We start from the raw sequence: 14,248 nt of genomic DNA on the forward strand, positions 1-14,248 counted from the left end.
AAAAAAAAAAAAAACCCTCATTCCCCAGTAAAGAAATAATGTTTGCACTATTTTTCTGTAACGCCAGCCAAGATATGCACAAGCAAGAGAAATAGAAAGCATTTGCTAAAATATTTGTAACAAATACTTATGTACAAAAAATTCACAAAAGACTAGTTCCCCCTTGAAGCAGAGCACATGGCAGTTGACACTGGAACAGATCAAACCGCTGGCTGGGGTTGTGAGCCACGTACTGATCCAGAGGAAGAAAGTTACATGTAGTGGAGATTCTCAGTTTGAACATTAACATTTCCATAGTTTGGCAACATTATCTTTTAAAATTATGCAAATTATGTAAACAAGAGGTACATTTTAAATTGATCTACATGCAAAACTCCATGTCATGCAAGGACACCAAGCACCGGGGTTTCTCTCACAGACCGAGCCCATGATGTGCAGCACTCAGCTGAAGGAACAGCGATGGCAGGCAGGCGTGCCCGACTGAAGATTCACTCATTTTGATTCCACCTGCCCTCTTCCACTCATGACTATGAAACCGGTTTTCTAGAAAAACAATACAGGGGAAGCCTACTTTCCTAGAAAGTTAACCAAAATGTTTTCTTCCAGCCAATAGTACCTTTGCAGAAAAGGGAAGGGATAATATCAAGTGGTGGAACATGATACACTACTTTTATATCACACGTTTATTCAGTTATCATCCATTACAAATATGGGCAAATCAAGAAAGAAAACCATCATGCACACTCTATACCCTGTGGTAAAGAAATATGAGAGAGATAAATTTGGATAAAATTTTGCTCTTCTGTGTTCTACTGATTAGTAAGATTAGTAAAACTTCTTCCATTTAAATCACAAATGTATGTGGGTGTCTAGATATGTACATACACATTAAATATCATCAGTTTTTAGGTTAGCTGCAAGTCTTCTGAAACGGAAATTTTTGGTTCAAACAAGTTTAATGACAAACTTTTTACCCATGTAATGAGACAAATGAATGGCTATCCTAAGTAGTTCCATCATTACTTCAGGTATTCAGTAAGTAATGTCTAAGATAAATCATGACTGCCTCAGACAGCTTCCGGCCTTTCCAACAACTGGTAACTTACATTTAACTCAGGGACATTTAATAAATGAAAATGGCTCCCAGTTCAGAAGTGTAGCCATGAGGCCGCCATGAGCTTGGTGTGGCTCCCACAGGAACCTAAGAAGGGCTCTTGGCAGCGGCACTGCGCTGTACTTTCTCCTCACGCAGAAACGGAGTAAGAGCTGCTCAGCAACGAGGCCTAGTCCCTGAAAATCTACCCATAGGTATAAATAAAATTACAGACTCCTGTTACAAAAATGTAGTTAAGGGAAGTAATAGGACGTTAACAAATGCTTTGTCAATCTCTCAAAGGAGAAAGCACAGGAAAAGGAAAATAGCTGGCCTAACACCCGGCTCGAATTGTACAATTTCCTATCTATATATAAAACTGTGTGAAATAAAAGTAAGGGTGTTTTATGTTCTGCTTGGCACTTTTGTACTCTATCGTTTTGTTTCTGAATCAAGTATATTAAATTAAAGCCAACCTACTACACATATAGAAAGCTACATATATCTATATATAAATATTTACATATGTATATATAGATACTTTCTTGTTATAAAAGATGAAGAAAAATAAATTAAAAAGCCAACCCCTTCCCTTTCTTCACCACATTGATATGCTCTTTTCATGTTGCTGTCCTTCAGACTTTAAAGTGCTACACGGAGTTATTGAGAGAATAAGTTCAATAACACTTAGTTGGCTTCATGAGGCTCGTGTTGGAAAAAGTGGCTTCACAGAGAAAAATACTTCCATTTAAATACACAGAGAGCATTGCTGGACGTCTTGAGCAGATCTTCAGAGATGGAGAAGAAAGCAAAAGTGTTGGGTGGTACTCTTTAGAAAAAGAGTCACACATCTACCACCATCTTTTTGTGGATATCTAGGCCACCTACAACCTGCAACAGACAGGAACAAATCAAACTTAACCATGTTTGAAAACTCCTTTTTACTGGTCTAACCACCTTAACCAAACTACAATTTAAGAGACACCTGGGTGGCACAGTTGGTTAAGTGCCTGAATCTGGCTCAGGTCATGGTATTAGTTCATGCCCCACATCAGTCCTGTGGCTCAGAACCTGGAGCCTGCTTCAGATTGTGTCTCTCTTCTCTGCCCCTCCCCCACGCACACTCTGTCACTCTCAAAAAAGAAAAAAAAAACCCTACAACTAAAAAACAACAACATACAACCATTACCATTTTCAGAAGCTGGCTTGTGGGGTTTGGGTTGTTTTGTTTTGTTTTTTAAACCTGTATTGCCTGTTGGTAAGGGCTGCTTTCTCTCTGGATAACACACATTTTTCTTGTGTGTTAACGTTTGGCAAACTTAAAGCCAGACAGGAAGTGTTTTAGGCTTTGTAGGCCACATATAATTTACATTTTCTTTTTTAATATTTTTTATCATTTATTTTTGAGACAGAGACAAAGCACAGTGAGGGGGTGGGCAGAGGGACAGAGGGAGACACACAATCGGAAGTGGGCTCTAAGCTCTGAGCTGTCAGCACAGAGCCCAACGTGGGGCTCGAACCCACAGACCAGTAGACCATGACCTGAGCCAAATTCAGATCCCCAACTGACTGAGCCACCCAGGCGCCCCTACTCTTGCATTTTCTTCTCCTACTTTAATACTTTACAAATGTAAAAAAAACTGTACTAAGCTCAAAGACATAGAATACAGGCCATGTGAAGGATTTGACCCATTCTGGTTTGCTAACCCCTACAAAGGTAGTTTAATATTAAATAATAGCCAGACGTAAGGATAAAAATTATCCTCAAAACCAACTAGGGGCTTGTCAGTCCATTCTAGAAGGTATTAAGAAAATACCAAACAAAATCTTATGCACATTATTTTCTCATGGGCTTCAATACATGTAGAATTGTTACAGAAATCTCAGTGAAAAAGTGTAATTATCTGTATTATTAAAGTATAACTTACATAAGGAAAGTATGTAAGTAATGTTCACAACTTGATGAATTTTTCCAGCGAAAACACCCAAGTAACTAGCACCAAGACCATTTCCTGGAGTCTTCTGCGGCCCCCTTCCAACACCAGCCATCTCCCTCCTGCCCTACCACACACACAAGTAGCCACTACTGTGACTTTAACAACACGGATTAGTTTGGTTTGTTTTTGTGCATTTTAAAATGCGATTTCTTAAATAAGAAAAATGCAATTTCTTACATGTCTGGCTTGTTTCGCCCAACAGGTTTTTGAAAGTGATCCATGTTTATAACTATCTATTATTTTTAAATTAAACTTAAAATTTTTATGTCAAAAAAAAGCTTAAGTAGCCAATTAGTTCTACAACTTCTGATATAAAAACAGCAGTTTGCTGCCCCTGCTTCATTCTGTTTCCTTTTACACAGAGATAATCATCTAACAATCCTGCAATGCCTTCTCTCAGAATTTAGAGTTGCAGGCATGTATCCACTGACTTCCCACCATACAAGAGAAACACTTCACTCTTCCTCCCATCTATCTCCTACCCATATACTTCCAAGTTACATCTTTGTGATTTGAAGAAATTCAGCATTTTAATTATGATTACATAAACTATTTACAGCAAAAAGGAACTGCATACTGCACGTTTATTTTGCTATAGTTATTAATATCTGCTTTTTTCCTTTGCTAAGTAGGTATTCTATGTATTTCACTAATTCGATCCCAAAATGTGGTTCTAAATACATTCAAATATATTATGTAATTCTATCAATGTTCTTCTCTTCACATCCCGGCCAGAGCCTTCCAAGCTGCTGCAATGCAGGCCTGTCATCTTTCTTCATCCTCCCAGCGATTTCCTGCTCTCTCGTTGGACCATCTGCCTCCTGGACCCCACATTATCTTTTCTGACTTAAAACCTTGTTACAGCAGGAGCACATTGTCCAATAGTTTCCAAAAAAGGGAAGCCTTGCAAACCAGAAAATGTCTTCATTCTTTCATTTAGTTTGAGTTTGTAGAGAATTCTAGTTTGGAAATAACTGTCCCTCAGAACTGCAAAGGCAATGCTCCATTGTTTTCTAGCTTCTGAACACTTTGCTGCCTAGAAGTTTGCTGCCATTATGATTCTTGAGTCTTTGTATATAAAACCTGTTCCCCCGACTCCTCTACCCCCAAGTCTGAGGACGTTTGAAGAATCCTGTTTCCCCTGTTTTAAATTTCATGACACTGTGAATAGGTCCAGAGTATTTTTATATACTACGCTGGGTACTCAATAATCCTTTCAGTCAGGGAACCATTTTTGGTTCATTACTTTTTGATTCATTTTTGAGGACTTCCATCCCTCCATTTTTTCTCTGGAAACCCTAACATTCAGGTGTTAGACTTCCTAGAACGGATCTCTGAATTTAACTTTCCAAGAACTTTATTATCCAATTTTTGTTTTAAGGATTCAGTATATTTTGTCCCTGAAAATGACAGATTTTTTTCATTCTAGAATTATCAAAATGCAAATATGCTTATCTTCCACCACCCCCATCTATGCCTCATGTTTTCCAGATTGAAGATTCTACTTCACCCTCTCCAATCTCTCACTACAGTGCAGGAGAGTCTGAATGGAGTAGGAAGGGAGATCTTGTGTTCTGAATGCTTTTTAAACGGACTTTAAGCAATTGTTTTTAGTCTCACCTTTATCCCCACTTTCACCCATGCTACCAATTTCTGAACCTTTCAGGGATTCTGCATTATACACCAAATTGCCTCTAAGCTTTACAAGCTGATAGCTCAGAACTTTTTTCCCTGCCTATTAAGTCAATTTACAGAGTTTTAAGTTGTCAAATCTAGTTGCTATGTTCCCTACTATTCTCTTCGCCCTGTGGGTTCTTAACCTTTACATTTTAATCCATTTATTTTCACTGGAGTTTGGAGATGAAGCAAAAATAATGTGACCCTTGAACAACAACAGGGGCTGGGGATACCAACCTGCTATGCAATAGCACCTGGGGGGCTCAGTCGGTTAAGCATCTGACTTCAGCCCAGGTCATGCTCTCGCGGTTCATGGGTTCGAGCCCCACATGGGACTCTGTGCTGACGGCTCAGGGCCTGGAGTCTGCTTCAGATTCTGTGTCTCTCTCTCTGCCCCTCCCCCATTCGTGCTCTGTTTCTATCTCAATAATAAATTTTTTTAAAAATCCACATATAACTTTTGGCTATCTCAAAATAACTAATAGCCCACCATTAACCAGAAGCCTCACGAATAAGTCAACACTATTTTGTATAATAAAATAGAAAAAAATTAAAATCCTAAAAGGCATGTGCAATACTTCACTGAACAGAAAACTGCATATAAGTGGGCATGTGCAGTTCAAACCCATGTTTTTCATGGGTCAGCTGTAAAAGTGTTCGGTTCAGCCTGCCAACTTTAACCCTGTCACTACAGTTTTATCTTTGTATGTTTAAGTATTCTGAAATTTTTAAAGGAGGGAGACAAGCATATGATGTTTTAAAGTAACTTACCATCTCTTTTTACTGCTATAGCTTGAGGAATCAGAATAAAAAGGACTCAATGAAGCCAAAGTTATGGACTTGATCAATGTTCAGAGAAGTTGGGTTTAAAACACAAAAATTTTTCTGCATCCCCAAGCTACACTCCTCAAAAATACAAAAGCAATTTATCAAATACTGGAAATATATTCAAAGATAGTTTATGTCTTCAGTGTGTAACTTGTATTTTATGTTTACTAAATATAAATGGAATCTTCATCTATATACATCTCACATCACTGCTAGCAAGTTTTCCATTTTTGCTTTGTTCCCTCAATGCTTAGGATTTTTTTTTTTTATGTTTACTTATTTTGACAGAGTGCAGGCGTGAGCAGGGGAGGAGTTGGGGGGGGGGGTCCCAAGCAGGCTCTGCACTAACAGAGCCGTGCAGAGCCCAACACGGGGCTCCATCTCACAAACTGAGATCATGACCTGAGCTGAAATCAAGACAGATGCTCAACTGACTGAACCACCCAGACACCCCTGAATTTTTCTTTCCTTTCAAAAACTGGCTATGCTGCCATTACCAGCCTGGACTCTTGTCACAATCTGACAACGTTCCACGGAAGTCTTTACATGATCTTTGGTAAAGAAGAAACAGGAGTAACAAATCCTTGCAGCAGTTCCACCAGACAACAAAGTCTCAAGTCTTAAGCCTAAATTTCTTCCAAAAAGACCACGTCTGTTTAAATCAGAGCATCACCCTACTTTCTGATACAACATGCATACAATATTCCCTTGAAATGAAGGAAGATATTTTAAAGATAATGTGAGTTTCTGCTTAAATGCCACAGTAACTAGTCCTTACTGACACACAACCAGAGTCATCAGTTTTTCCTTGTATGGTCCAAATAAAAAATGAAAAAGGAGGAAGGAAATCTTCCCAGAGAAGCATCATCATAACTGAAAAACTTTAAAACTTTTTTGTTATCTTTGCCTCTCTGGATTCTCTGGGTCTTTCTAGCTTGCAATTAAAACCCCTTTTAATAGATCAAAAGGCTGGTATCTCTGCTTTGGGGGCAAAGCAGAGAAAGAAGCGGAGTGGTTGTGTTCCAGTTTGGAAGCGCTGAGGCGGCACATCCCTGGATCTACTGAGGAGCGGCCGTCAACTAGAAGCTAAGCTGCTGCCCCAGTTTCCGCTTAGAGTTAGTGTTCCCAGGGCTCCCCGTAACTGCAGTCCCTGCCTCTGCTCAGCCCCCGGCCCAGAGCACAAGAACTAGCCGTCAGTGGCTTGGGAGAGGGGACAGGAAGGAATCACCATGTATACTGCCTAGCTGAGGAGTCTTAACTAGTAACATGCACAGGCACTCCCCTTCTGTTGTCCTCATGAAGCCAAACTTCTGGATTCCTAGCTGAAACCTCATGAACACCTACCCTCCACAAGTGTTCTCAAACATTTATTTTTGAATAAACCTAAACAATACACACTGGTTGTAATTTGGGGAACTACCAACAATAAGTAAAAATCACTAGTACCATTCTTGTGGTGTATTACCAGATAATCTCTGAGCCCAGGAATTCTTGAGAATAATAATGGTTATTATTGTTATTAACAATTACCACAAAGAAGATTTCAAAACTTTGAATATGGGCAATTAGGAAAATCAAATACTGTGTATGAATTTCTAAGGCAAATAAATATAAGGAACTCTCTATTAAACAGTTTTATAAATGCTTTTAAAACCTAACTTTTGAAGAACCAGCACTTTTCTACTCACAGCACAGAATTCTTCGAAGGATATTCTTCCATCTCCATCCTTATCTGCATTTATTATGGTTTTGTCTACAATTTGCTGTAACTGTGTATCTTTCAGATTGTTCCCCACCATCATCTTCAGCACCTGGAAGAGTTCCCCATTGGAAATATAGCCATCTTTATCCATGTCATAGATACGGAAAGCAACTAAAAAAGAGCAAGGAAAATCAATGGCAATTATAAGGCAATCACAAGAAAATACTTTCAATGAGGAAGAAAACAGTGAGCTGCCAAATTATCTAGTCTAGAGTAGTAACTACGATGGCGGCCCCTTCTCACATCTGAGCCTGCCTCTAGGTGCAGTTACGCAGTTGTTACAGTACGGGCTCTGGAGTCAAGAGTGCTCAGGCCAATTAGTGTACCTAAAGGAAAATTAGTCAACCTTGCTAAGCTTTAGTTTCTGCACATAAAATTGGGACTAATATCAGTTCCAACTTCCCAGGTTCTTTACTGAGTACCTTATGATGGCACATAATTCATGTAGAAAGTTGCTTAGAACAGTGACTGAAACACAGCAAAAGCTCAACTGCTATTATTACTATTCTGATTTATATTAAGAGTTCATTTACAAAGGATGTTTGCATATGCCCTGTGCCTCAGACAACTGTTACTGAATAAAATGTCTAATTAAGAGCTGAATAACTTAAAAAGGTACAGATGTTCACTGTGGTAGAGGCTGCCTACAGAAACCAAAAGAGTGGACTTCTAGCTAAATATGTATATAAACTAAGTTCACCTAATGGCATTAAAACATTTCTTCCCAGTTCATCAAAAAATCTCTTATCCAAGACACACAGTTTATATAGCTTCTACCCCAGAAATAAATTCTTTTCTTTCTATACAACTAAAAAGCAACAATGATATTGTTACAAAATACTAGTTGCAAATATCCTAAAAGGCTTTTCTCCAGAACATACAACTTCTGTTACATATACTAAGGATCTAGAAAAAGTAATATTTTCGAATATTTTTTTAAGTTTATAATGTGGTATGGGATAGTAGCGGTGTAAGAGGAAGAATGAATTCAGTGAAGAAAAATACTTACACCTCAACTTCTGTTCCTTATCTCCTTTGACACTGAACTGAGAGACTCCCTCAATGAATTCTGAGTAAGAAAAGAAAATGTTTACAAATCAGAAGTTTCTATTTTTTTACATAAAAGGATTTTTTTTTGCTGCCAAATATTACTAAGCAGTGTTTTAAACTGAAAGTGCCAAATTTGAAACATCAACAAGGTTCTATGTATTTTTTTTTAATATACACTTTTAGTTCTCTAAGGCCAAATCAACTTGAGCAATAATTATAAAGTAACACAGAGCTTACCACTAAAGAGCACATTCTTTAAGTTTTCAACTTTCTTTTTGGACTGTAACTTATAAGAGCTGCTTTTAAAAAAAAATCATAGTGGCATCTGGCTGGCGCAGTAGGTAGAGTATGTGACTCTTGGTCTTAAAGTTGTAAGTTGGAGCCCCACAGTAGATGTGGAGATTACTTAAAAACAAGATCCTGGGGCACCTGGGGGGCTCAGTTTGGTTGAGTGTCCAACTGCAGCTCAGGTCAAGATCTCCTGGTTCAGGAGTTTGAGCCTCACATCAGGCTCTCTACTGTCAGCTGCAGAGCCTCCCTAGGATCCTCTGTCCACCTCTCTCTCTCTGCACCTCTCCTGCTCACCTTCTTTCTCTCAAAAATAAACATTTAAACATAAAATAAAAGTATTTTTTAAAAACCCACAAAATCTTTAAAAATATATATTTTAAAAGATTATACATTATTTTGTTTTTTTCCATTTAAGTAATCTCCACCCAAAGTGGGACTTGAACTCATGACCTCATGATCAAAGTCTCATGCTCTTCTAACTGAGCTAACAGGCACGCCAACCGTTTTGCCAGAACAAAAATAATTTTGAATTTCTGATCCCAAAATTCAGACTCATTTAAATGAAGTGTTGGAAGTCTCAGGAAAATAATCATTTCTTCACTGTCTGTTTAACATTAAGTCTATCATAAAGTCAGTTTTAGATCCTCCTTCACTTAAAATTCAGTTCCTGGAACTAAAATAACAAAGCCTGTGGATGACAAAGTATAGAATCAAATACAAAACTATGTACCATGGTAATATGAGCAAAAACACTGTTGTTTTATGTAAAAATCTAGATTAAAATACTGTGTAAAATCCTCGTATCCTTATTAGTATGGTTTAATTTTTATTGCTTAGTAGTAAGTCTCATTCTTTAAATAAAGTTTCTAAAAATGCAATTCTAATATTGTGTTTCCCCAAATGAGACTAACTTTCCAAAAGCAAAGGAAGTACTAAATCTCATTTTTTTTTAGCTTAAAGGACAGTCTGATCATTTATGAACCAAACAGTAAAAGATCTTACTTTTTAGTTCATTAAGGTTCATATACCACAGATTTCAAGAATTTAAATATTATAAGACCATCAAGAAACACATCTTAAAAAAACTAAATATGCAGACATTTTCATATATAGAACTTTAAGAACTGCTTTCTTACCTTTAAAGTCTACTTCTCCATTCCCATCTGTGTCAAATATATCTATTACTCGCTGTACTAAAGGATTCTGTTGTAACTCAGGCAGAGACATGAACTCTTCCACACTCAAAGAACCAGAATTGTCCAAATCGAGCTTCTTAAATCTCTTTCCTAGCCTTTTAATTTCATCAGCATCAACTAAAAACAAACCAAAAGAGGTGGCAAGATTTACAAAATGATTTTATGAAAATCATATGGAAAAAACCCAGCAGTTAATCAAAGTTTAATTTCTAGTTTAATTAAAAGTTACATATTCCATTGGTTAATAATTGTTTATAACAGAAAAAGTACATAATATTTTTATTTGGTTACCTTGTTTGCCTGCGCCTGCCATAACTATACAACCAACTGTATACTGCACCAAGATATTATAGGATTGCAACGCTAAGCTGATCATGGAGTCAGGTGACTCCTACTAGGCAGGCTAAGTCAATCTCTGTTCTCTACCAAAGCATCTTTCACTTATTCTTTTAAAGTTTATTTCTAACAGTTCATGGTTTGCGCATGGTTCAAAATTCAAAGCCTCCCTCAGATCCCACCCTGTAGACATTCAATTCCCCTCCTTAGAAGCAATGTTGCCAGTTTCTTGAATATTCTTCCAGAGATATTCTAAGCAAGCATGAGCAAATAAAATACAGCTTTTATGTCCAGAAGAACAACAGCTAACAAAATTCACTTTTCAGGGTCTTAAAGAAATATAACTTATTCCTTTAAGAAATAAGACTAATTCATACAAATAATTTTAATCACTGTTAACAAAAATAATACAAATATATTAAACATAACTTCCGAAAAGGCATTTTACTTTATTATTTTTTTAAGCTTATTTATTTTTAGGACAGACAGAGCGCCAGCAGGGGAGGGCCAAGGAGAGAGGGAGACGCAGAATCTGAAACAGGCTCCAGGCTCCGAGCTGTCAGCACAGAGCTTGACAAGGGGCTTGAATCCATGAACTGTGAAATCATGACCTGTGCTTAAGTCGGTCACTTAACCAACTGAGCCACCCAGGCTCCCACTGAAAAGACAATGTTATGCTGCCCATGGCTGTACATGTATTATGGCCTACAGTATTAGAGACAGCAAACTTTTTGAAAGTTCAAATATATGTCATTCTCATAAGAACCTTAAAGATTTTTTAAATGTAAAAATATCGTTAAAGTGAAAGAAAAACTATCATTATCTGCACTACTGAAGTACAGACAGTACAACTAGCTACCAGATGCTGTTCTAATATGAAGCAGTTCATACGAAGCTGGTAAAGGGAGTCCTAAGAGCTGGTTGTGAGTCAACAGAGCACAGAAATGTCACTGGTTCATAGGGATTTTTCCTAGTTGGTTCTTAAGGTAAAAGGGCCAAGTTTTCTCAAATTAAAGAAAGAGTGTTAATAAAATAAAATCTTAAGAAAAAGGGTGAAAAGAAATGCTGTCCTTTAGAGCAAACAGCAGCAAGTTTAATGGCTTCAGGAACTTCAAGTCTTTCCAACACTGTTACCTGGTGAGAAGGGTACAAATGAACCAGCTACAAGGGTAATTCCTCATCTCCCCACCTCTCCCCATCACCAAGCCTCCGAAAACAATTAACAAAGGGACTGCACTGTGACTCATTATTTAATTTTTGCAAAATTACTTTCTGCTGAAGCAGTTGCCCTCTAGGACCTGGAGGAAGGTCCAAATTAGGAGGAAGCTGGAGTCCTAGTGTAAGGCTAATAAATGAATAGCTACCGTGCTTAATACAAAAGTCAGGGGTAGCTTCTTATGCTAAAATTTTTAAGACCATTATTGTTTTTCTAAGTACTCTGTTACATTTAAGATCAGTATACTGTTCTTCTAAGTACTCTGTTACAAAGCTGCATACTTAAGTCTACCCAAACCATACTTTCCCAACATTTGATTTTGCAGCATTTGAGGTTTTCAAGAATACATACATTTTTATGGTAACAAATGCCTTTATGTTAATGATTCAACTCAACATTGCTTCAAATAGCAAAACACACATGTATACATATTTACAATAATCCATTCAAAATTGAAACACACCTCATGAACACATCAACTGCAAAGAGCCTTTTTATCCCTTTTATTCCTTAATGAACAGATGATAAAAGCAACTGTTCAAATAAGCCTTATTTTGTAATTTTCCGCAATGAAATTGGACATCCTTACTCTTGGGAGGAAAAATTTTAGTAAATCTTAAGTCCCTTAAATGCTTTTCATTTACTTACATGTCTTTCCCACCTCATACCAAAATCCATGACCTTTCATTGGTGTTCTATACACTGCACATAAAAGGTGCTCAATAAACATTTTAAATGAGTGTTTCAGATTTAAGACTTACTCATCAAAATGCCACCAGAATTTAAAATAAAACTCAACCTACCGGACACCAATCAGCAGATCTTTCAGAACAGTTTCTCCAAGTTTATCGTTTTTGCTGATACTCTCCTCTCCATACATACCAAGGATGAGTTAACTATTTTTTTCTAGTACTCTTTAGTTTTCCCTTTCTTTACAACCACAAACCAGAAAAGGTGATGAGGAAACTGAACGTAATGGATGACTAAAGTACACTGTAAGTGGAAAAGGAAAGACAACACGTCCCCAAACAGCATCTCACTTACAATAACTCTAGAATGTTATCATTAATGGGAAAGAGCAAAGGCAGAATGCAGCACCATAATACTTATGGAAACTGTTAGATTCCATTTACTAACACTGGAACATGAATAAGTTTATTAAAGTCACATTCTGAAACTGAAAGTGAGGTGAAGGATTATGCTTCACTTACCTGGAAAACCCCACTAATTCAGAATACAGCATTCTGGTCTTGACAAATGAACAAGGAATATTAAGAATAAAGATGAATCAGAAATATACTTCTTTACACTGCCAACATCAATCTTTCTAAAAGTCACATTCAGCCAAATTGCTAGCTCTCATGCTTAAACATTTGTAGTGGCTTTCTAATGCACTCAGGATACAAAGTCTAAAGCCCTTGACAATATTTAGCCTCAATTTAAATTTCCATCCTTCTCTTACCCATCTTTAACTACAATACTCTTGGCACAATTCTTCTATAGCATAAAGTTCATGCTTCCATTTCCTTATATGTCCTCTGCTGGAATGTCCTTCCCTGAACTCTCCATTTATGAGACCCCCTACCAATTTCTTGATTTAAAAAGGGGGAGACTGGGGCACCTGCGTGGCTCAGTCATTTAAGCATCTGACTCTTCATCTCAGCTCAGGTCACAATCTCGTGGTTTGTGAGTTCAAGCCCTGCGCCAGGCTCAGCACTGACAACATGGAGCCTGCTTGGGGTTCTTGCTCCCCCTTCTCTTTCTGTCCCTCCCCCCACTTGCTCACTCTCTCAAAAATGAACATTAAAAAAATCTTTCAAATGTGGGGGGAATTAACTGTATATCCTGTAGTTACAAGTATCATTAACTCATTCTCTGGCACAAGCCCTTAAAGCAACATTTAAAAATCAATTTTCTGTCTTTTGCTTTAAATAACTTATGAAATATTACAAAATAGTTGATGCTTATTCTGGATGAGTAGGTACAACTTTCCTCAAAGGCAAAGTGAAGTACCAGTGACAAATGGCTTTTTAAAAAGCCTCAGAGGCAAAACATGGAGAGAATGACCTCTATCTATTCTAATCTTCTATTCACCACCATTTTTATGTACCCCACAGAGCCAAAACTCACCTTGAGATTCTTTAAGAAGCCAGTGTAATTAGAAAGAAGACAATATCTATTCACCAACCACCCATTTATTTCCTCCTTTCTGTCCCTTCCTTCCTGCCTGGATTACAATGGTAAGTAAAACACAGACTAGATTACTCAGTACTTTGAGGCTAGCCAAACAACTGGAGGAATCTATATTAAATAACTCCAGTATTAAATAGTTAACATGGAAGGCAATGCCATAAATATCATTTAAAGCCAAAATCTAAGAAAACTAGCTTTCAACAACAATCAGTAAAAATAGTAATTTTAGGGTATGGAACAAAGTGACTTATTTGGTCATTACCGTCACCAGAGAAGCAGTTATTCAGCACTTCCACTTGCCAGCACTGTAGACCAGATGTGTTGGCAGAATTAAATGTACGTTAAAGTATGAAACCGAGTCTCAATTCTTGAAATATCAGCATACACCAATCTCCTACAACTTAGGCAGAGATCTCTGAAGTAGATTAAATTCATCTTGGTAGTACCATTAGATGTTTCAGATCTGCACTTGGTACAAGTTAAATACTAAAGAATAAATTCCAACTTTTGGTACCAACTTTGATCAAAGACTTTTCCTACTCCCTTAAAACAGATGGACAAAGGGAAAAAAAACAAACCTCACCCTCTTGACTCATCTTGTGACTCAGA

At 37.4% G+C, this 14,248-nt stretch overlaps 1 protein-coding gene across 1 annotated transcript in view; it reads right to left on the reverse strand.

The window, feature by feature from the left end:
• Nucleotides 1-665: 665 nt before the first annotated feature.
• The window catches only part of PPP3R1 (protein phosphatase 3 regulatory subunit B, alpha), a 58,954-nt gene continuing 45,371 nt past the window's right edge, over nucleotides 666-14,248 (reverse strand). The window contains exons 3-6 of the mRNA XM_029937498.1: nucleotides 9,835-10,011; nucleotides 8,367-8,426; nucleotides 7,284-7,468; nucleotides 666-1,984 (exon numbers count right to left, since the gene is read on the reverse strand). Coding sequence (XP_029793358.1) covers nucleotides 1,937-1,984; nucleotides 7,284-7,468; nucleotides 8,367-8,426; nucleotides 9,835-10,011 — 470 coding nt within the window. The 3' untranslated portion in view covers nucleotides 666-1,936. The remainder of the gene's footprint in view (nucleotides 1,985-7,283; nucleotides 7,469-8,366; nucleotides 8,427-9,834; nucleotides 10,012-14,248) is intronic.

This window comes from Suricata suricatta, chromosome 4 (genome assembly GCF_006229205.1).
Source record: "Suricata suricatta isolate VVHF042 chromosome 4, meerkat_22Aug2017_6uvM2_HiC, whole genome shotgun sequence".
NCBI classification, from domain to species: Eukaryota; Metazoa; Chordata; class Mammalia; order Carnivora; family Herpestidae; genus Suricata; species Suricata suricatta.